The sequence below is a fragment of the Suillus plorans genome (genome assembly GCF_016647745.1).
Source record: "Suillus plorans strain S12 chromosome Unknown HD556scaffold_50, whole genome shotgun sequence".
Classification (NCBI taxonomy): domain Eukaryota; kingdom Fungi; phylum Basidiomycota; class Agaricomycetes; order Boletales; family Suillaceae; genus Suillus; species Suillus plorans.
This window is the reverse complement of record NW_024537434.1, coordinates 1-23,333: the sequence shown is the minus strand read 5'-3', so window position 1 is coordinate 23,333 and position 23,333 is coordinate 1. Positions and strand designations below refer to the sequence as shown.

General features: G+C 46.7%; 6 protein-coding genes across 6 annotated transcripts; 2 read left to right on the top strand and 4 right to left on the bottom strand.

The window, feature by feature from the left end:
• Window positions 1–844: 844 nt before the first annotated feature.
• HD556DRAFT_1537766 (uncharacterized protein) lies at window positions 845–2,356 on the bottom strand (the record flags this gene model as incomplete). Its single annotated transcript, XM_041309668.1, has 7 exons — window positions 845–1,269; window positions 1,319–1,370; window positions 1,498–1,527; window positions 1,580–1,688; window positions 1,790–1,820; window positions 1,901–2,042; window positions 2,179–2,356. Coding segments are annotated over 7 exons (966 nt in total), but the record flags the coding sequence as incomplete, so codon positions are not given.
• A 2,333-nt stretch (window positions 2,357–4,689) lies between these two features.
• On the top strand, window positions 4,690–5,496 carry HD556DRAFT_1446118 (uncharacterized protein; the record flags this gene model as incomplete). Its single annotated transcript, XM_041307035.1, has 4 exons — window positions 4,690–4,716; window positions 4,770–5,074; window positions 5,131–5,203; window positions 5,245–5,496. 4 exons carry the CDS (start codon window positions 4,690–4,692, stop codon window positions 5,494–5,496), a joined length of 657 nt encoding a protein of 218 aa, XP_041157348.1.
• Window positions 5,497–6,010: 514 nt separating this feature from the next.
• On the bottom strand, window positions 6,011–6,629 carry HD556DRAFT_1242424 (Alpha/Beta hydrolase protein; the record flags this gene model as incomplete). Its single annotated transcript, XM_041298278.1, has 2 exons — window positions 6,011–6,220; window positions 6,276–6,629. Coding segments are annotated over 2 exons (564 nt in total), but the record flags the coding sequence as incomplete, so codon positions are not given.
• Window positions 6,630–7,868: 1,239 nt separating this feature from the next.
• On the bottom strand, window positions 7,869–8,950 carry HD556DRAFT_1242419 (uncharacterized protein; the record flags this gene model as incomplete). Its single annotated transcript, XM_041298277.1, has 3 exons — window positions 7,869–8,006; window positions 8,087–8,129; window positions 8,193–8,950. The coding sequence occupies 3 exons, from the start codon at window positions 8,948–8,950 to the stop codon at window positions 7,869–7,871; spliced, it is 939 nt and encodes a 312-aa protein (XP_041157346.1).
• A 2,349-nt stretch (window positions 8,951–11,299) lies between these two features.
• On the top strand, window positions 11,300–12,072 carry HD556DRAFT_1446115 (uncharacterized protein; the record flags this gene model as incomplete). The annotated part of the gene is made up of 4 exons (XM_041307034.1): window positions 11,300–11,324; window positions 11,377–11,491; window positions 11,559–11,735; window positions 11,793–12,072. The coding sequence occupies 4 exons, from the start codon at window positions 11,300–11,302 to the stop codon at window positions 12,070–12,072; spliced, it is 597 nt and encodes a 198-aa protein (XP_041157345.1).
• An 8,524-nt stretch (window positions 12,073–20,596) lies between these two features.
• Window positions 20,597–22,797, bottom strand: HD556DRAFT_1391337 (uncharacterized protein). Its single transcript, XM_041303561.1, has 4 exons — window positions 21,999–22,797; window positions 21,842–21,945; window positions 21,613–21,786; window positions 20,597–21,562 (listed from the first exon to the last, which is right to left on the bottom strand). Exons 1-4 carry the CDS (start codon window positions 22,331–22,333, stop codon window positions 20,829–20,831), a joined length of 1,347 nt encoding a protein of 448 aa, XP_041157344.1. The 5' UTR covers window positions 22,334–22,797; the 3' UTR covers window positions 20,597–20,828.
• Window positions 22,798–23,333: the final 536 nt, after the last annotated feature.

The window sequence follows — 23,333 nt, the reverse complement described above, 5'->3', positions numbered from 1 at the left end:
CATCGTGACTCGTCGGTGGTGGCATCTCTATCTTTCTGCAAAAGGAACAGGCAACATGATATTGTCCAAGCGTGTGCGAGATCATGATTAAAGCTGTAAGGAAGAGGGTTACCGGTTACGACTTACCTTCATATTATGTAATAATACACTTCGGTCCGAGTCCGATCGTAACGTCGTTGCTTCACCATTGAGGGACTCATCCCACTTCAAAAGCAAACTATATCTTTCTCCTCATTTACTCCTGAAAATAAGAGCGCAGAACAATGCAATATAGAGTGCTCTATTCACTTCTCACCAAACTAATGCTTGTCCTGTGTGTTTATCACCGTGACACTGTCGGAAATGCCGTCATGGAGCCCTAACTGACAGTAGATCTGGGACAATGGATCTGCATTTTATGCGCCCTACCTACCCTCCGCTCTGAGTGCCTTTGCGTTGCTCCTGACCTTTTTTCCAGTGGTACCCGCGTGCCGTCAGATTGGGGTAATGTACATGTCCCCTTGATCTTAGTACAACCCTAGGTCTAGACAGATAGGCTCCCTCTCCCCTAGCTTAGGGACCTTACTGTTAGTGATGTTCCGGCCCGGCTTGGGCTCAAAGCCCCGGCTTAGGCTCGGCCTGGGGGGGGCTTAGGCTCACCAGATTTCAAGCCTGAGCCGTGAGCCCAAGCCGGCCCAAAGCCGGGGCTTAGGCCCATGCAAGCCGCGGCCCAAACCGATGTCCGAGCTCCACCATGCTGTTCCCAACACCACGAACACCATGCGCAAACGCCCAGCACACGTCAGCAACTGCTGACGTGGCTCAGACGAATACGGACGATGGACGAGAGCAGGTGAAGGGAAGAAGACAAGGAGGAGAACGTTCGGACAGGGATGGAAGGGTGTGTGGAGGAGTGGCGTAAGAAGTGATATAGGCCGGAAGACAGCTGTTGAACTCGGAAGGTTGTCCGACCCAGTCGAGGATGGTGATGTCTGTAGGTGGACATGGACACTGAAGATACCAAATAATGAATACGCGACGACTTCTTGCAATGTGGTGACGCGAGATGACGCCCATTGAAGTCTCCGTCGAGCGTCGCTCATCCCAGGACGAAAGGAGATCAGACGTGCATATGTAGTTGAAGTTGAGAGGAATCGCTGTCGACGTCCAAACCCTCCGAGTCGAACGTTGCCGATGAGACCGAAGGCGAGGAACGACATGGTGAATAGATCGTCCGAGCGCAAGGGAAAAGAGGCGCAGGGACGAGAGATGTGACGTTGGGGCCGAAATCTTCCAAGTATCAATGTTTCGTTTCAATATAGATTAGAAAAGGACTTACCGTATAAAAGGCAGCATCCAGCCACCCGAGCGTCTCAGTTCTGACCAAGATACTGAGACGTGAGTTAGCTTTTACTTTACACTTCGAGTAGCCGTACTGATGCGACGTAGGAGACTTACCTGTTAGGTACATACGTCGTCAATAAAGAGTTCTGACCAAGATACTGAGATGAGACTTACCTGTTAGATCCTGCTGCGCCTTTACGAGTTCTAGAATCGCGTCATAGTAAGAGTCAGTAATGAGAAAATGCCAAACACATACTTGTGGGGCGTGACCACTGACGTGACAAGGTGTCATATACTCTATGTACCAAAGCCGCGGCTTGGGCCGCCGGCTTAGGCTTTTCTAAATTCAAGCCCAGGCCTAAGCCCTGCTCAGGCCGTGACTTAGGCCTGGGCTAGGCCCGGCCTATTTGGGCCCGGCTTGGGCCGGCCCAGGGCTTCAAGCCGGGCCTTGCACATCACTACTTACTGTAGTGCTAAAGACTTTGCTGAGACCAAAACTGTAAGAAAGTGATGACAAGAGTGACGACCTACCCTCATCTACACATGACTCAAGACTAAGCACGAACTTTGTACATACTTTGTTTCGTTGCCCAGCACATGTGCATATGAGTGTCGCAAAATGACACCATTATACTCTGCAACTCCGTCACTACAGCCCCTGATAGGTAGGCTACCCTCCGAAGTCTTCGTGAGTTCCTGGACCTCTTTAAGTCCAGGTTCTAGATTCGCTTAGGAGGGTTCTGTCCGCAGCTCTACAAGTTCATGAGAAACTGACCGTCATGTGGTTTCAAAACTGTATATGAACAGCAAACCCCTTTTCTTCCGCCGTTATCTTGTCTTCATGTTGGAAAGGACCGCGGATGATTTGAGAGCCGGCTGACTGCGGAAACAAAAGGCGTTCCTGAATGCGAAATACAGATCCATGACCGATCTTAGCACGAGAATGAGGACAGACAATGGGATGACCTTGTGCTAGGCAGTAGTACAGGTGAGAAAGCCAGCGCAGAGAGCCGCTCAAATGTTTTGCGATCATAGTGGAGCTGTGTCGGAAATGAGCAAGGAACTGAAATAACAGACGTCAATACATCATAACATTGATCAGAAGCCAACCGATGCTTGAAAGACAAGAAGAGATGATCACACGGACACTTTGTTGTGAGTCACCACAATCGACTCGCCGTCAAACTAGTGACAGTCTGCAAACAGTAATTGCACGAACAAACAACGGCCTCAGCGCTCACGAAAGTCCAGAACATAAGTCTCCAGGGGATTCGAAGCACGACAGATGAAATTCAGGGCCAGCATAGTAATTGGGGCAATCCGAGGTGGTATGGGCAACCGCATGCGGTAGACAACAAACGTTCATCAAGCACACGAGCGATGCGGCACGTGAATTTGTAGACGAATATCGTACACTGCAGAAAAGGATAAGTTAATGCACATAGGAGAACAGAACAGAGAGCCCACGAAAAAGCAGTATAAGATACAACAGCGACAACACTCAACAGTGTAGAGAAATGCCACAGCTTATGTAATATTTATGTCATGCTTATTCATTAACATTATGAGCACGTACATCAGAAGGTCACTGAAACCGCCCTTCCGGCGCAAAACAGTGTGGTCCGTAGTACGGCACTACGGCGGATATATCCGCAGTCCGGCGGCAAAAACACGGCCAGGTGGCGGACTTTGGCTGACTTTTAAATCACCTAGGTACGTGCTACCGTGACACTGCTAATCTTATCAGCGCATACAGTGCACGCCCATCCGGCATGGACCCAGCATCGCACCTACCACCTTCCAAAAGTCATTGACCGAAGCCTGTGTGCGGAAAACTTCTTCGGAAGGATGTCCGAGTTCCTGCCCAGCGAGTAGTGCACTGGTGAGCAGCAGTCGTTGGTAGCAGCTGTAGTAGAACGGGCCTCCAAGTGTATTTCAATGTCCGACGTGCCGTCTGTTAGCCACTAGCTTTGCCGCCGTTCTTGCCGTAGTGCGTGCCGGACTTTCTGCGCCGGAGGGGCGGTTTTAGGGATGTTCTCACGTACATAGGCGAATCTTTGGTTGGGCCTTATGTAATAATACAAGTGGTGACCTTGATTGGCACAATGTCATGTTCAAAAGCGAACTATATCTTTCTCCTCATTTACTCCTGAAAATAAGCGCACGGAACAATGTAGTATAGTGCTCTATTCACTTCTCACCAAATTTACAGTACTACTAACGCTTGTCCTGTGTTTATCGTGCTTTTGGAAATCCATATCAAAACTAAATGGCTTTTGTGAGTGCTTTGAGATATGCAGTGCACTTGTTATAACCATCCTTCAGGAATACTTTTTCTTTCCAAACGAGACAGAAAATCAAAACCATTCAAATCGGCTGGGTCCGCTGTTGAGTTTTTGGGACCACATACCCTACTATGATCATTCAGGTATGCCATTCATGATTCGACCTATTCTCCTTATGAACTCAGGTTTAATAAATATTTCGGCCTGTGTCCAGACCACTCAACCCTCACATGTCTTTGCACAAACCGTCTCAAATGCTCCATCCCTCCCTCGACACATGAGACACGCCGGCGTACCTGAAGTGCTAGTCCTTCTGCAACCCGAGAAAAACAAAGCACCAAGTTCGGTTCCTACCATTTCTTTGTCTCACCCTGGAGTATCTTCTGTCGATCCAGACAATTTTATTTGGCTTAAAAATCCTGCAAGTACATAGAATATAGAATATGAACAGTTAGCAACACTGAATACAGGCAATATACACTACCACATTTCTCTTTTCCAATGTTGAAGCAACGACGTTACGATCGGACTCGGACCGAAGTGTATTATTACATAATATGAAGGTAAGTCGTAACCGGTAACCCTCTTCCTTACAGCTTTAATCATGATCTCGCACACGCTTGGACAATATCATGTTGCCTGTTCCTTTTGCAGAAAGATAGAGATGCCACCACCGACGAGTCACGATGGTGAAATAAGGACAGCTGGTCAAGGGGGATCAAGGCTACATCGAATACCGGTTGTTATGCTTCCACAGAATCCACACCCATCGGACGAGGTTGCTGACTTTGTGCATCTTCAGGCAATCTTCTGAAGCTTCAGGTGCCGGTAAATGCAGCCTGCCGGAATGTCCAGATTGGCGCGACGTGTCAAATCATCATATCTTTTGGTCCTCGCTCGGATCGGCAGTGTTTCTTTATCCGCCCCCTTTTGATTTTCAAATCCCAGTTGGTCGAGACGTTACGCGTTATGGTCAACCCGACCAAACAACTTGCTCTCTCTATATAATGTACAGTGTTCGAACGACTCATTTCAATCCAACCACAGCCAACAAATCATCTCTCCTGTTGAATATACAATCATGGTTTTCTACGCATATGTCAAACAGGTACCAAAATCCATTTTTCGTTGTCTGCGATGTCGTGCTAAATCACTGTTCAGATCACGGACAACGTGACCTATCGATACACGATTACCTTTGATAGTCGCGAAGTTGCGGACGAGTGGTGGCGTGCCGTGTCCACTTCCACCGTCACTAGTTTCATTACCAGTGTTCAGCGTGTCAACGCCCAGTTCTACACTCATAACGTGAACGTGGCAAACGCCGCCAACTCCCTCACCACGACTGGGGTTGCGACTGATTTCCTCGGCAAGGTGTTTTTCACCTTGGAGAATGACTTGGGTGGTCGTGGCTTGAGCATCATCCCACCGCTCGAACATTTCGCGGACCACATCAGCGGAAACTCGTAAGTCAGTTCCTTGCAGGATGTTCTGTATTTTTCTGATAGTGGCCCTACCAAAGTTTCTTCATTCGCTCCAAAGTCGCTCCTTACGACTATTGGTACTATCCCACATCGTCTAACACAACGAACGCGGTCTATGTTTCGCGCACCGAACGCACTCGCTTCACCGTTAGTCTCACAGCGGTACTGCAGGCACCGTCATGATTGGCTCTGACGATGTCGTTATCACGTTGACCACCGCTGGTCTGTCGGTCAACGTCGATGCCACCACCGCTCAAGTGATTCTTTCACTTGCTCCTCTGACGGGGTTGACTCTTAGTACCCTTTTGACCAACTTCACCGTTGGGTCTTCCTTGTCCGTCAACGATGAGACCGTGAAGGAACTCCTCTACACGGTGAATGGGGAAGAGTGGGAACTCGCTTGAACTGCTATCATTTGACACAAAGCTGTCATGCACCCGGTACTGTTATAGTCTCTTCCCTAGATAGCGGAAAGTGTACTGTTAGTAACGCTATGAATTTTCTCTTGAACGCCTGCAATCACATGTACCACTGCTTTTGAGATAGACTGGTGATTACTAGTCCGTCAATGAGACGCCCTGGCTATGCCACTCATGCGTGGTTATACAAGCCAGGCTGGTCCCGAGCCTAGCTTGCGGCCTTTGAGATGTGTGAATCCTTTGGGCATCGACCTCTCCACTAACCTGGCATCCAAATGACTCAGACAAATTTGTACACATTCATTTTTTGTTAGTGATAATCAAACTCCAGGTGCGTGCCGTGCTGAATGGTATCTCCACCGGTAGGTCGTGGTCTCTAGTGTTCTCTACCCCCATGGCCATCACATCTGAGTCAAATATAGCATAAATACACATCTCTTTCAACTTGATTCGTTCATATTCAACACCAATTATACATTACTGCTATATTGTTCTTAGTTCAAGTTGCTACAGTGGGTCTCACCATGCTCTTCTCGTACCATTCCCTCTCGAACTCAATCGCCTTCTTGAGCGTCCCTGATGTGCGCCACCCATGTTGTTCGCCATCGAAGAAATGCGCCTCAACACGCCCTTTAGATTTAATGATCCCATCAATAATAGTCCAGGATTGTGCGGGCGGAACAATTGCATCATCATTGCCTTGAAGAACCTGTTGGAAAGATGATCTACCCAACACAACGGATTTCATCGAGAGATGAACATACGAGTAATGGGGTTTTGATGTTCGTAGAAAAATACACCGGGCTCCGGTCGTGCCAAACTTTCGGAATCTCTTCCCTTGTACCACCAAGAAGCTTTATGATATACATGAGCTCGAACTTGTGCGTGTCTTCTGCAAAAAGCTCCATGTTTGAAATTCCGTAGCTGTTCGTGGCACTTGCGAAGAATTTCACTTTGCTCGCTGCGGAGGAGTCGAGGGAAATGGCAGCAAGGGTAGTAAACCCACCCGCACTCCCGCCCCGGATCGCAGTGCGTTTGGTGTCGATGAGGGAACTGATTGGAGGTGATTGGATTGCGCCAATGCAGTCGCTCACGTCGGTAATACCCCAGTTTCCTTGGAGGCGGCAGTGGAGGCTGCCGAAGACGAGGGGACGAAGGCGGTTTGAGCGGAGAGGAGATGTGCGGGGAGGACACAAAATCTAGCGGGGTAGAAGACGGCGATGCCAGTCTAAGGGCCAAATCTCGCGGAGAGGTTCCTGGAGAGGACATTACGCTAAGATAAAAGAAATACGATTGAACTGATGCAGTGATATATACTAGTAGGAGGAAGTTTAGAAGGCAGAAGGGTTTTTTGGAACTGAACGGGCGGGCGGGCAGTTGACTTTATAGTCTTCAAGCTTCAGCGCTTCAGCAATGGAGTTCAAACTGCAAGTGCAAGACTACGCTTGCCTTTCTGGGTGTGATCGGCGATCGCTAGCATTGTAATTCCGTTGATATTCTGTGCCGACAAATAGGAGGACTAGAATGAAAGTCAGACACTCGTTTGCGAGAAAGCTGCTGGAACTAATCCTACAGAACGATGGCTAAAGAACACCAGAAATACAAGAGCCTTCCCTCCACCATAGCGCAGAACCATCCTGATAGGACTGTTGCAACGTTGAACCCAGGAGACTCCAAACAAGGTGTCGCCGCGTTTGAGTATTCCACTAATTGATAAGGCCGTTGAAATATTGCAATCTGCAACCGGGACTACCAGACGATTGACTGTATTCGATAATGACTGGCGGCGTCATGATATAACGTTCAACGTTCAACACTGATCGGGACATGGTAGATGTGACTCGACATCCTGCGAGACTCGGACGAGTGACACCGTGAAGCTGATATATCCATACTGGTCCATTGCGATGGGGTGCGGAACAGTGACAGATGGTGCTAATTCAGTTGTAACAGCCAGCCAGACGTGCAAATATCCATTTTATGGGCACCTGCACGAATTCTGTGGAGGAGCCATGCATGTCCTATGGAGCATTACAACAGATGGAGGCAGGAGGATCAATTGCGAACTCGTTGTGGCGTTTGATTAGGCCTTTGTGTGTCCAAGTTTGTCCAGTCCAGTGAGTCACGCCACATTCGGATGCATGATTCTATGGAAAGCCAGACAACCGTGCTCAACTTTGACAACCGGACCACCGTGCTCAATAGCCTATTGAGGTAAGTGCTTCTATGGACCTCCGAACACCCTCAACGGTTGGAAAAATATATTAAATTGTGATCCCAGCACACGTTATTGTAGAGGAGGAAGCACATATTCAAGTTCGTGTCAAGAGGAATAAAAGAGCGCATTACACTTGCTACTAAGAGTCATGAGTTTCGACTGCTTCATCTAGACTGATATACTTCTCCAAACCAGCCCATTCGCAATAGTCATTGCAGATATGCTGCTCCTCGAACATTGTCACTGCGACTTCTATGTTGCCGTCACCGAAAATATCCTGCCCTCCGCTAACTGAACTGACCATCGCAATAGTAGTACATCAGTGACAGCCGGAGTGGAAAAAGCTTAAGAATATACATATGGGTCCGTCAATATTTGAGGGTCAGTTAGTAGTCCAGTGCTTCCTGATAGAGATTGATTAGTATAAGCCTGCGCTCGTCATCAGTCACATAGTAAGGACTACATACCTTGGTAGTCGGAGATAAATGCTAAACCACCAGTCTTCACATATTGAACATGTTGAGTGAACGAGAAGAATACTGCTAAATCGTAGCCATAATCAAGTTCATCGAGCAAAGGATTAGCATCCGTATTGTGAATAAACTTGAGAAATGCATCGTCGCCGCCGTCAATGAGTTCTTCCAGGAGATAGCATGCATGAATAGGGCATGTCTTCGAACCTGGCTTGGAAGCCGCTGCTGGGCCTTGAACAAACGCTAAAGCAAGGCCGGCCTCAACAAAGCGTACTCGGGGAATGGGAGATGGTGGCGGACAAGACGAAGCGAGGCGACGATCAATGAAATCATAGGTGAGTTGTAAAAGAGAACTCGCCCAGTACAGCACGTTTGCTTCTTTAAAGAGCTTCGGCAATTCGTCTGCCACAGGAAACCTACCGATCTTGAAAGGTCCCTGTGATACACCATGCGGGTATACTTGGTGAAAGGGCCGTTTGACTACAATTTCGTGGCGGGAAACGGAGCCAAACCCAGAAATGGGAGGGGGAGTGAGTGTGAGCCATCCTGGGTGGGCCGTCTTGAACCCGCCCATCCCAATCATGTTGTCCTGGGATATATCGACTGTCAATTGGCCAACCCAGGATTCGGCGGCATCAAGTGTGAACGAGCGGTAATCTTCGTTTTGTAAGATCTCCGTTAACGGACATTTAGGAATAGGGTAGAAATGGATCGTCTCGTTCTGTTTTTCGAATACTACACAAGCCATTAGTCCACCACTCGAAGCGACATGTTAACTACCACTCTTACCTTTCTTTACATTCACATTTGCTGTGCCTCCGGATCTGAGGGCCGCTTTCAGGTTATCACGGTCAGGTGAGCAGAATGTAACATCCATGGGTGCAATCTTCTTGCGTGGAGGAGACGGAGGTAAAGCTCTACTGCCACTCTCCGTTCGCACGTGAATCCACTTAGATGCGGCCGGTACTGCCATGCGAGTCTCAGTTGCCAGCACAGATTTGGCCCGAGCTGTATCCTTGACCGCAGCGCTTTGCATTATGCGGCTGCCACTGCCCACATCCTCTATAAGTTCCTCCGCTAAGTCTTCGTCAACCACAGCACTTTGAACTATACGGGTGCTATCACCCTAAAACGACGACAGTAGTAAGCCTCAAGGAACGATAAAGAAAAACATTAGTAAGCTTACATCCTCTACAAGCTGTTCCGCCCAGTCTTCGTCGACCACAGTACTTTGGACTATGCGAATGCTACCACCCTAAAATGATGATCATAGTCAGTCCCAAGTAACGACGAGGAAAACATTAGTAATCTCACATCTTCTGTAAGGCGTTCTGCCCAGTCTTCATATTCTAGCCACCGTGCCCGAGGTGCGACTACCATTAAGGCGAATTGCTTTGTCTTGAATATCATTACCTTTGAGTCTTTGCGACCTGCTTGCAAGCACTGTGAGAGAAAATACGGTTCTCCAGCTGGGTGCTTTGAGAGATCTACCCATTTCGCATCCCGGACAACAAACTCTTCATCACGCCAGTTAAACCCGGAGCAAAAGGCCACAATCTTTGGCAGCATGGTATCGAGAGCGATCGCTATAAGTCCGGGTGCATCAACACGAGCATCGATATCTTTCATACCCTCGCAAATATTCTAAAATGCACGTCAATTAAATGCACGTCAAGTCCTATGATAAAATACATACTCCAATAGTGATGCCACGACTACCCTTCCGTCGGGTGCCGCCCTCGTGCACAGCTGAAATCTCCAGAGATATGGTCTGCGCTGGTGGCACAGGAAGTGGGAGTCTAGCCGAGATCTTGGCCCAGCGTTTGCATTCGGATCCATAACTAGCATGGTGCTCAGAATAACCAGAGGCCGGAGTGCCCATAGTAGCCTGAGGAAATGGACCGGTGGGTCGGGCCTGAAATGGGCGCTGTGGGTGTTGCCACGTTGATGGAATGTTGACACTGGGACCTGGCATGGGGCGTGCAATGTGAGCCATAGCCACAACGGGTGGTGGATTGATCGTCGCTGAAATGATTGTCAGCACGTAAAGTAACACAAGTTTTCTTTACTCACACTTTCTCTGTGCAGCGTTCACAGACTGCCGGATGATGTGCGGATCTGGCAACTCACGGCGGGGTCTCACTGTTGTAGCTAACTTGCCCTGATATCGTCTGTGACAAGGACCACAGACATAACGTCCTGGTGTTCCTGGGTCCACAGTGGCCACGTAAAAACAGGGGTCACCCTTCAAGATCTTGGAGCCGCAGGCGGGACGTTCGCACACTCGATCGTCTTTAGCGAACGCATCTTCAGTGAATTGAGAGACGAGTTCATACCCAGACATTGTGAGATTATGAGAGGAGGTGTGAGCAGTAGCAAAACGTTAATGCCAAAGACTCAACTGACATCTCATTAAATACATGAACACCATGAACACCATGTAGACCTGATGAGTGGTAGCCAATGATGGCGCCTCACCCGAATATAGCAAACATCTGAGAGAGGCGTCGTGGTGAGTATCTGTACCCTGGTGGCTGATGGCGCCTCACCTGGATATAGCAAGAACCCTTGCAGCCACACTGACCAACACCACACCGATCACCGATCCAAACTTGTAGGGTAAGAGTTTTCTAGGCAACCGGTGGTTGGCTTTTCCGGAGGACCTTGGTCTTTTCCGGAGGACCTTGAGGATGTTCAACATGCTAGTAGCCCCTAGATCAAACTGAGCAACGATGATGCTGTGAGAAGTCAAGTTATTTGATCCAAGGCTACCCAAGTTCTGGCTATCCGTCATCCGTTAGTCTATGCACAGCACTGTTACTGATTTGAGAAGGAGCTAATATTTGAAGTTCCGGCTATCCGTCACTTACAGCCGCATTCCTCACTTGGGCGTTTGCGTGGTATCCTCCCTAACTCCAAGCTCAACAAAGCTCAACGGATGCAGAATGTCCAAGTCTATTGCTGGAGGGGAGATAGGGAATCCAGGAGAACCGTGTTGCTGCGGCCACGTAAATCTGCGTTCTTCATCCTCAGTTACCCTGGAACTAAAAGCCTTAAGTATTTTTGCGTTTCACCTACTACTACTCACTGGTTGACTATGCCTAACCAATACAAACCGACCTGTACGTGCTTTATCTCAGTTTCCAAGTTTCTGTTGAGAATCTACTTTACTAGCGCCTCTCGACGAGATTGCACCCCATATACTTCGCTTATGGAAGGCATGTCTGACAGATAAACAGATCGTGGACGCCTTACAGAAACATATCGACACTGAACGTTTTGGAATAGGGTAAGTACTAATCACGCCCATTACTCTGTCAGGACACTTACATGCAATATGGTGCTACTGGCTCAAGCCTCACCAAATTTGTGCAGGTTCGTATTGGAATGGGCCTTCAACGAACTCGTCAGCAAGGGCATAGCATCGAATCTATTCGCGAAGCTATGCTTGAGCTACGACCAATATATCCCAATGCCGGAGCGAGGGAAATGATCAGTCTACTGTTCCATGAAAAGGGCATGTGCATAGCCAGGTATAGTCCGATGTTTCTTTGGCTGGGTCTGCAATTTCTGACATACATCTTCCACAGGACCGTCATACGAGCATACTTTGCTACTTACGAGCCCGAACTTGTTCGTGAGCGGAAAGCACGACGTCTGAAGAGGAAACGTTTTTGGGCTGCGGGGGTCAACGATTTATTTGCTGTAGATCAGCATGATAAATGGCTAAGATTTGGCCTCGCTCTTCATACTGGAATCGGAGCCCCTTCAGTGACAAATTCCGTATTATACGGGCCACCCGACCTACATAATATCCCGTATGAGACGGGCCAGCGGATTATGGGCCCATGTTGTGTATATTCTCGATGATGACAGATGGGCCGGGACACATATTATTTCCGATGGAGACGGGTGGGCCCATGTATGCCAATGATATATATATCCTTGATGTTGACGGATGGGCCGGGGGAATATGATCATTCATGGAGATGGGTGGGCCCATCAGGGTAATATGTAGAGTAGGATATTATAGACAGCTGGGCTGAAGAGAGATGTAAGGCAAATATTGTTATATAGACGGGCGGGCCGACGGGGGTGTATTACATATATGGGTGGGCCGAGGTAGGGGAATATTACATAGATGGGTGGGCTGACGCGGGGTGTATTACATATACAGGTGGGCCGACATAAAAAGTATTACATATACGGGTGGGCCGACGAAAGGGATATCAAATAGACGGGTGGGCCAAGGGTGTGATAAAATATTTATTACATAGACAGGTGGGCCGAGGTGGGGTATAATTATATAGACGGGTGGGCCAACATAGGATGTATTACATAGACGGGTGGGCCGACGTGGGGGATAATACATAGATGGGTGGGCTGATGTGGGGGAATTGTACATAGATGGGTACATATATGGGTGAGCCTAGATATGTATAAATGTCAAATTTTCAGTGCAAAACCCCAAACCGAGATTTACCAACCCCCGAACCCCGAAATTGTGGACTGCCGGGTCTCGGGTTTTGGGGTTCGGGGGTCCCGGAACTCGGAACTCAGTATGTGAGACAACAAAAATATATTTCAAACACGGGTAAGTCAATGTGTTTGTCAATCAACTTGATTGTAAATTATATTTTATTGATCTCCCCAAATTTCCCAAGTTCCGAGTTCCGAGCTCCGGGACCCCCGAACCCCGAAACCCGGCAGTCCACAATTTCGGGGTTCGGGAGTTGGTAAAATGTGTATGGATAGATGAAAGGTTGATTTAAACATTTTTGAAAGATGTCCCATATGAAATGTTAAGTCCCGAGTTTTGAACTCCGGGTTTCGGGACTCCGGGTTTCGGGACTTCGGGCTTCGGGACTCGGCACTCCAGAAACCCGGAAATCGAAACTTGGGACTTGACATTTCATATGGGATATCTTTCAAAAATGTTTAAATTAACCTTTCATCTATCCATACACATTTTACCAACTCCCGAACCCCGAAATTGTGGACTGCCGGGTGTCGGGTTTCGGGGTTCGGGGGTCCCGGAGCTCGGAACTCGGAACTTGGGAAATTTGGGGAGATCAATAAAATATAATTTACAATCAAGTTGATTGACAAACACATTGACTTACCCGTGTTTGAAATATATTTTTGTTGTCTCACATACCGAGTTCCGAGTTCCGGGACCCCCGAACCCCGAAACCCGGGACCCGGCAGTCCACAATTTCAGGGTTCGGGGGTTGGTAAAATGTTTATGGATATATGAAAGGTTGATTCAAACATGTTTGAAAGATGTCTTTCATCTCAAAAATCGAGTCCCAAGTTCCGGGTAAGACATCTTTCAAACATGTTTGAATCAACCTTTTGTATATCCATAGACATTTTACCACCCCCAAACCCCGAAATTGTGGACTGCCGGGTCTCGGGTTTCGGGGTTCGGGGGTCCCGGAACTCGGGACTCAATATGTGAGACAACACAGATATCTTTCAAAAGTTTGTAAATCAATTTGTTTGTAAATCAAATTTATTGTAGATCAAATTTTATTGATCTCCCCAAATTTCCCAAGTCCCGAGCGCCGACCCCCGACCCCGAGACCCGGCAGTCCACAATTTCGGGGTTCGGGGGTCCCGGAACTCGGGACTCAATATGTGAGACAACACAGATATCTTTCAAAAGTTTGTAAATCAATTTGTTTGTAAATCAAATTTATTGTAGATCACCCCCGAACCCCGAAATTGTGGACTGCCGGGTCTCGGGGTTCGGGGTTCGGGGGTCCCGGAACTCGGGACTCGATATGTGAGACGACATATCTTTCAAAAGTTTGTAAATCAATTTGTTTGTAAATCAAATTTATTGTAGATCAAATTTTATTGATCTCCCCAAATTTCCCAAGTCCCGAGCACCGACCCCCAACCCCCGAGACCTGGCAGTCCACAATTTCGGGGTTCGGGAGTTGGTAAAATGTTTATGGATATATGAAAGGTTGATTCAAACATGTTTGAAAAATGTCTTTCATCTCAAAAATCGAGTCCCGAGTTCCGAATTAGTGCCAAAGCTTGAAACTTGAAATCAGTGGAAAATGAAATCTCGCAACAATGTACACATGAAGATGTTTTATTTCCTTTGACAATTCACCGAGTGTCTTGTACTAACCTGACAACACAGTCCCGGCTTCAGGCTTCAGGGCTCGGTACACGACACTCGGGGAATTGTGAAATTTCTATTTCCTTGAACATTTCACTGAGTTCCGAGGTCCGGGCGCCGAATTCCGAGTTCCGAGCTCCGAGTGCCGAGTGCCGAAGCTCAAAACTTGAAATCAGTGGAAAACGAAATCTTGCAACAATGTACACATGAAAATGTTTTATTTCCTTTGACAATTCACTGAGTGTCTTGTACTAACTCAGGGAATTGTGAAATTTCTATTTCCTTAGACATTTCACTGAGTTCTGAGTTCCGAGCGCCGAGTTCCGAGTTCCGAGTGCCGGATGCTGAGTGCTGAAGCTTGGAACTTGAAATCAGTGGAAAACAAAATCTCGCGACAATGTACACATGAAAATGTTTCATTTCATTTGACAATTCACCGAGTGTCTTGTACTAACCTGACAACACAGTCCGGGCTTCAGGCTTTGGGTTTCGGGGCTCGGTACATGACACTCGGGGAATTGTTTATGGAAATGAAACATGTTCATGTGTACATTGTTGCGAGATTTCATTTTCCACCGATTTCAAGTTTCAAGCTTAGGCACTCAGCCACTGGTCGGTAGTCAATATAGGCAAATGGTAATGAAAAATGAAAGTTGTTATTACGCTTAACTTCCTTACCGAAGGTTGTAGTCCGAGTCTAGGGGAGTGTATTGGTAGTCTTTTCTTGTCCATCAGTTATCATTTAACCGAGATATAAGCTAAAGAAATCTGAAACATCGGCAATAATGAAAAATGAAAGTTATTATTATGTTTAAGTTCCTGAACAAAAGTTGTAGTTCCGAGCCAAGGTGAGTGTATTGGTAGTTTTTTCTTGTCAATTGGTTATCTCGTTACTCGGTACTCGGTACAAGGGAATCAGTACTTGGTATTTGGTTCTGATACTTGATACCCGAGAATCAGTAGTGGGGTACTCGGTACTCGGTTCTGATACTTGGTACCCAAGAATCAGTAGTCAGGTACTCAGTACTTGGTTCTAATTCTCGGTACCTGTGAATCAATAGTTGGGTACTCCAGCCAATAGTCCCGAGTCCCGAGTACTGATACTTGGTATTCAGTAGTCAGGTTTGGAACTTGGGTCTTGGTTTGGTTATCATTTGACTGAGATATTGGTAGGCAATATTGGCACTCGGAGCTCGAATACTGACTATCAACTATCAAGTGTCGGGACTTGGTAATCGGTAGTTGAGACTTGGTGCTTGAATGGATATTGCATATATACATAAAAATACAAAATATGTTCCTATGTGTTCATTTCTAGGTGAATAGTATCTCAATCATCTATTCAACAATAGAAACAATGTATCAGGAGCTCAGGACCATAGGGTAATCCTTTATTGTATAGTGTACCTCCCCCTCTTCTGGTGGTTCACCTGCTGGGGTTTTTTCCCTGTAGGACTGGACCTCAAGGACTGTAGGGAGTCTATTCCTGAGCATATTCGGAGTAGATATATCATATAACCAGCCCAGGACACACAGGATCCTTTTCCAGGAACAAAGCATAGACAATTGCACTTGTGATATTTTTTCACGATTTTCAGTATCTTGCCCTTGCATCCATGATCCAACCTTTTAATATATAATGAGCATAGCTTATATTCTTGCTTCTTATGACCAAGATCAGCTCACAATAGGCTGGAGTTTGTGAGCTAGTGTGTATACTTGCCATTTCGCCTGATAAGGGGCCCATGCCTTCAAAACATTGAATCTTCATAATCAGAAACCTGGGGTACATTTCAAATATCTTAAGTATCATAGACATAAATTTACAGACAAATCAACCAAGAATTGAGTACTGAGGAAGTGAAATGGGTAAGAAATTGAGTGTGGGAAACTTCAAAGACCCAAAGCATCGAAAATGGTTAGTTGAGCAGTGGTAGGACTTTAATGCTGGGTCAACTCATATTTTCACTATATCCCTTCTACCCACCCCCTACCCTCAGGGCAGTAGGCAGTATGGGTTCCTTGGGTAGTTTACGATCTATCCTACATATTTGTAATGATATTTTTGGCCTGAATCATATATAAATGTGACTTTGTATAAAAGATGTCTATTGTCACTCTCCACACATATGTCATTTTGCCTATCATTACATCAATCCTTCATGAATCTTTCTAAGCTTTTAAGCTATTATAATGGATGTATATGGGTGTTATTCCAGGTCTCTGATCACATCACAGGCTTGTTATGTTGGATATCTCGACATAATGTGCAAGTCTCGCTATTAATATTCATTCTTTTATCTTTAGACTCACTTACTGCACACATGTATTTCATTTGTCATTATTGATGTTTCGGATTTCTTTAGCTTATATCTCGGTCACATGGTAACCAATGGACGAGAAAAGACTACAAATAAACTCACCTAGACTCGGACTACAACCTTCATTAAGCTGACTACTGATTCCCGGGTACCGAGTATCAAAACCAAATACTGAGTACCAATTACCATGTACCGAGTACTGCGTAATGAGTAACAAGATAACCAATTGACAAGAAAAGACTATCACTACACTCACCTGGACTTGGACTACAACCTTCGGTAAGGAAGTTAAGCATAATAACAACTTTCATTTTTTCATTATTGCTGATGTTTTGCCGAATGACAAGGAAAGACTACCAAGACACTCACCTTGACGTGGACTACAACTGTCATTTTTCATTATCATTTGCCTATATTGACTACTGAGTCTCGAGTACCGACCACTGACCACCAATCACTGAGTACCGAGTACCGAGTGCTGACAAATACAATTCCCAAGTTATTTGAACCCTACACCAATGGATAATACATACAAATACAATTCGTGTCCATTTGAAGTACCGGGTTTCAGGTTTCGACACTCGACACTTGGTGATTTGTGCAATGAGTGAAAAATGGACATGTTGTGTACATGATTTTGGGTTTAGGGCTTCGGGTTTCGGCCCTCGGCACTCGGAACTCGATGATCTGTGTAATGTAAATGAACAATGAACATGTTGCACACCAGGTTTCGAGTTTTGGGTTTCAGCACTTGAAACTCAGTGATTTGTGCAACAAGTGAAAAATGGAAATGTTATATACATATTTTCGGGTCTCGGGCTTCGGGTTTCGGCACTTGGCACTCGGCACTTGGTTATTTGTGTGATATAAATGAAAAATCAACATGTTGCACACTGGGTTTCAAGTTTCACGCTTTGGCACTCGAAACTCGGTGATTTGTGCAGTGAGTGAAAAATGGACATGTTGTGTACATATTTTCGGGTCTCGGGCTTCGGGTCTCAGCCCTCGGCACTCGGAACTCGATGATTTGTGTGATATAAATGAAAAATCAACATGTTGCACACTGGGTTTTAAGTTTCACGCTTTGGCAGAACTCGAAGCTGTTGATTTAGATATCACCCGAAACCCGAACACCTGAATGTCAAATTTTCAGTGCCGAACCCCGAACCCCGAGTGCCGGTGCCGGGTGCCAAGTCCCGAAGCCCGGAACTCAGGATTTGACATTTGAGACGAATGAAAATTTTCAGACATGTTTGAATTAACCTACATATATCTATAAACATTTCACTAACCCCCGAACCCCGAAAGATATTTTTGTTGTCTTACATACCGAGTTCCGAGTTCCGGGACCCCCGAACCCCGAAACCCGGCAGTCCACAATTTCGGGGTTCGGGGGTTGGTAAAATGTGTATGGATATATGAAAGGTTGATTTAAAACCCCCAAACCCCGAAATTGTGGACTGTGTGCAGTGAGCAAAAAATGGACATGTTGTGCACATATTTTCGGGGTTCGGGGTTCGGGTTTCGGCCCTCGGCCCTCGGAACTCAATGACTTGTGTAATATAATTGAAAAATGGACATGTTGCACACCCGGTTTTGAGTTTTGGGTTTCGGCACTTGAAACTCGGTGATTTGTGCAACAAGTGACAAATGGACATGTTGCATACATATTTTCGGGTCTCGGGCTTCGGGTCTCGGCCCTCGGCACTCGGAACTCGATGATTTGTGTAATATAAATGAAAAATGGACATGTTGCACACCGGGTTTCGAGTTTCAGGTTTTGGCACTCAAAACTCGGTGATTTGTGCAATAAGTGAAAAATGGACATGTTGCGCACATATTTTCGGGGTTCGGGGTTTGGGTCTCGGCCCTCGGCACTCGGAACTCGATGATTTGTGTAATGTAAATGAAAAATGGACATGTTGCATGCTGGGTTTCGAGTTTTGGGTTTCGGCACTCAAAACTCGGTGATTTGTGCAATGAGTGAAAAATGGACATGTTGTGTACATATTTTCGGGGTTCGGGGTTCGGGTTTCGGCCCTCGGCCCTCGGAACTCAATGACTTGTGTAATATAATTGAAAAATGGACATGTTGCACACCCGGTTTTGAGTTTTGAGTTTTGGCACTTGAAACTCGGTGATTTGTGCAACAAGTGAAAAATGGACATGTTGCATACATATTTTCGGGGTTCGGGGTTCGGGTCTCGGCCCTCGGCACTCGGAACTTGATGATTTGTGTGATATAAATGAAAAATCAACATGTTGCACACTGGGTTTCAAGTTTCACGCTTTGGCACTCGAAACTTGGTGATTTGTGCAGTGAGTGAAAAATGGACATGTTGTGTACATATTTTCGGGTCTCGGGCTTCGGGTTTCGGCACTCGGCACTCGGAACTCGATGATCTGTGTAATGTAAATGAACAATGAACATATTGCACACCCGGTTTTGAGTTTCGGGTTTCGGCACTTGAAACTCAGTGATTTGTGCAACAAGTGAAAAATGGAAATGTTGCATACATATTTTCGGGTCTCGGGCTTCGGGTTTCGGCACTTGGCACTTGGCACTTGGTTATTTGTGTGATATAAATGAAAAATCAACATGTTGCACACTGGGTTTCAAGTTTCATGCTTTGGCACTCGAAACTCAGTGATTTGTGCAGTGAGTGAAAAATGGACATGTTGCGCACATATTTTCGGGGTCCGGGGTTTGGATTTCGTTTCTCGGAACTCGGAACTCGATGACTTGTGTAATATAATTGAACAATGGACATGATGCACACTGGGTTTCGAGTTTCGGGTTTCGGCACTCGAAACTCGGTGATATGTGCAATGAGTAAGAAATGGACATGTTCCATACATATTTTCGGGTTTCGGCGCTCAACACTCGGAACTCGATGATCTGTGTAATGTAAATGAACAATCGATGTGTTGCACACCGGGTTTTGAGTTTTGGGTTTCGGCACTCGAAACTCGGTGATTTGTGCAGTGAGTGAAAAATGGACATGTTGAACAATGGGTTTCAGGGTCTCGGGTTTGAAAAATAGCATAATAACAACTTTCATGTTTTCATTATCATTTGCCTATATTGACTACCGAGTCCGATAAGGGACCCCTTGGATGATCCATTGCTCAATGAAATACTACCTGATTGGAAGTGTGCTGGTTATCAGATATTCATTTGTCGACTCCCGGGTCCTGGAACTCAGAAGTCGGTACGGTTGACCCAAATTTGGGTGGTCGGAACTTGGTGTCTCGTAGGGCAACACAAGCTTTGCACCCCGGATTCCAAATTCTGCAAGACAACCTGTGCACCATCAAAGGCCATGTCAGGAGATCACCTGCTGCTCCGGGAACTCGGTAACTTTGATTTATTACCTCCTCTGATTTGGTTGATGTACAACTACCTCAGCTCCATCATGTCTACAATTATGATACACATGGGCCCACCCATCTATATTTTATACCACCCTCGGCCCACCCATCTAATACAACATCCCATACAACACCCTCGGCCCACCCGTCTAATTAATATGCGTCTGGGCCTACCCGTCTAATACAATATTTTATAATACCCTCGGCCCACCCGTCTAATTTAATATGTGTCTGGGCCCACCCGTGAATGTGATAACAAGTACCTACCCATCTATCTCATACACATCTACCTTAATACACCCATCTGCATAATATCCAACTACCTCGGCCCACCCGTCTACCTAATATTCATATACATCGGCCCACTCATCTACTCTATATATTCCCTGCATGGGCCCACCCGCCTCCATCGGGAATAATTTGCCTCCCGGCCCATCCGTTATAGTCGAGGATATTTTTATCATGGGCCCATGGTCCGCTGGCCCGTATCATATGGAATATTATGCATGTCCGTTCCCTCGTATTATACGGAGATAGGTCACTGTAATATGTGCCACCTACTCAGTCCTCGCTGCCCGGTGTTCTGTGCTCGGTACTCGGTACTCGGTACTCAGTACTAGGTGCTCGGTGCCCGGTGATCGGGGTTCGGGGTTCGGAACTCGGGGTTCAGAACTCGGGGTTCGGTACTCGGGCCTTGGTACTGGAGATTTGGGATTTAAGATTAGGTCGTTAGTACTTTGACATATACACAATAGCACATATGACATTACACATGACGGCAGGAAGATATATCTACATTAAGTGCGTCCCCGTGCTCTGGTTACTCTAGGTGTACTGTCTACTGGCATTTGCAACTTACTCCGGGTTGTCCTCGTGGATGGTTCAACTGTGACTTTCTTGCCCCGCCCCCTTTTCTGTGCCGGCGGCGTGATACTCTCTTCCATTTCAACATCCTCTCTAACTTCTCTGGTCGCGTCTTCAGTTAACCCAGCAAGGAGGTCGCCCATTCTTGATGTCAGTAATGCACCTTTTTTGGCCGGCTTGGCCCGGCGAGGCTTTGGAATTGCACGTGGGACTGCCGTCCCTTTTGGTGTAGGACCTCCCGTCCTGGGTTTCATCAGCGGATGTCTCCCGTCAGCCAGGTCATCATCCACATCATCCTCCGTATGATTAGTGGCACTCTCCTTATCACTCTCGGCTTCTGTCGACGAATCCCGAGGCCCTCGGATGGTAACCCTCTGCTGCTTTCTCACTATACTAGTCTGAGGAGAGGGCGACTTGCCAGATATGACAGATGGTACCATGTCCCCATCTTTGTTCTTCCATGCTTTGAACAGAAATGTGGGACCTTCTCCTGTTTCCTGCTGAGCATGCCAGAAATGGAGCAAGGCAGTCGTGTCCCAATTTTGCAGCTTTGAAGGCTCCTTCAAGTCAACATCTGCCGGAAGATACGTCCGGGCCACGAAGTCATCCTGACTTTGTACAATGGCACTCCATGGTACAACCGCCTTGTCCTTCCCGGAACATATCCCTGTGTCCATGCATTGAACAATTTGTCAGATGATGCAACGAGAAACTCACGATAGTGCGATGTAAGAAAGGCCCTCACTATGGCCTTCTTCTCCTCAAGTTTCGTGTCGGTGATGTCGGGAAGGAGTGGCATACCCTCCCCGTCCATTTCGAGTTCGAAAGCTGGTTTTCGAATTCTTTTTCGACCTCCCTTGACCTGACGTCCTCCATCCCATGCCCCGGCACCTATCATCGTGATGCTCAACATGTTCAATCTGGTATACATGGTTCAAACACTCACCGAACTGTTCCTGCGCGTACTCCTGCCACACTGGCTCAATGTCCTCCCAGTCCTTCGTCTTCATGAAGCTGTCCCTGTCTCCTAAGGCCTCGTTATCATCATGCCTGCATGAATATTTTCAGATGAAAGATCCATGTCAATGGGTAAATGTACTCACATCCCGAACAGCACCTCTCCCTTTTCATTCTTCCAAGCCGACATCACAAAAACTCTCATCCCACATTGCCTCCACATCTCGTTCGAAAAGTGCTCCATATATGCCGGACCCTTCTTACGGGCGACTTGTGCTTGTATCTCCGGAGGCGGACAGTTGTTGGACCACTCTTCCGCTGTTTCTTTCGCCTTCTCCAACTCGTCGTCGTCCAATTCAGCCATGACTCTCTTCACCACCGCCTGATAATGTTTGAACATACCAGGATCTCCGGGCTTTACCCCCGACTCGTCCTCAATCCTCTTCAGCACCTCTTCGCGTTTCTGCTGGTAGACCACCATCCTGGGCGTCCATTTCCTCCCATACTTGATGGTGTCCTTCCTTTCCTTCTTTTTCTTGTTGTTGAACAACCAAGTCTTGTACACCTAAGATTTGATGAAAAAATGTGATGTTGAAAATTTAGTTTTTCAACGCAACAAAGGAGCATCACCTGCTTCCTCTTTTTCCATTGTTTTTGGTCCACCTTAGGAGCAAACAACCTGGCCGCCCTTGCTATGGCAGTGAAAATCCCCCTCTTCTCACTCCTTTTGGCGGCAGTCCACTCAGGAAGGTAGTTCTTCAACTCCAAAATCTCCTTGTCTGTGAGCTTCTGAGACTGTGGTTGACGCGCCCTGTGTCTTCCGGAAGTCGTGTTGGTGGAATGACCTGTTCTTGCCATAGTGAATCAGAATGCAGAACGGGCTGAGGATTTGCAAGGTAGAAGTATTAATGAATTGTGCGAAGTTGAACTTCGAGCAAAGCCTAATAATCTGTTAATCGGCCCATATTTGACAAGAATCCATTAATGGAAATGAATTTGTAATGAGCCAACAGGACTGCACAGCATCATATTGCAATAACAATTCATTACACCTGAGCTGATGCCTTGCTTGCAACATTAGTAAACAAGATGAAGATAGGTAGATGCACCCCAGTGCAAAAATCTCACAGGGTGGAAGCAAGGGGCAGCAAAGGTAGGAAGACTTGGGTCAAGGTCCCACTTGCAAGCACGAGGCGACATGCCTACAGGTCCATGCCTAACTCTCCCCCAGAATCACCAACAATTCAGCCTGTTGAGGCACCACCTCCTTGGGAAGACTTTCCTGACAATACTTATGAGCAGGACCAAGGCTCCTTTGAGCCTTTGCAACTCCCAAAAACCATGGCAAGTTCATGTACAATGTTGGAGTGTCATTTAAACTATGGCTAAGCATTCAAAAATACAGAGTCAAAATGACTACCTCAGGCAATGGCTGCCAAGGCAGGAATCATATCTACATCACCTCCTTGATCGAGAAGCTC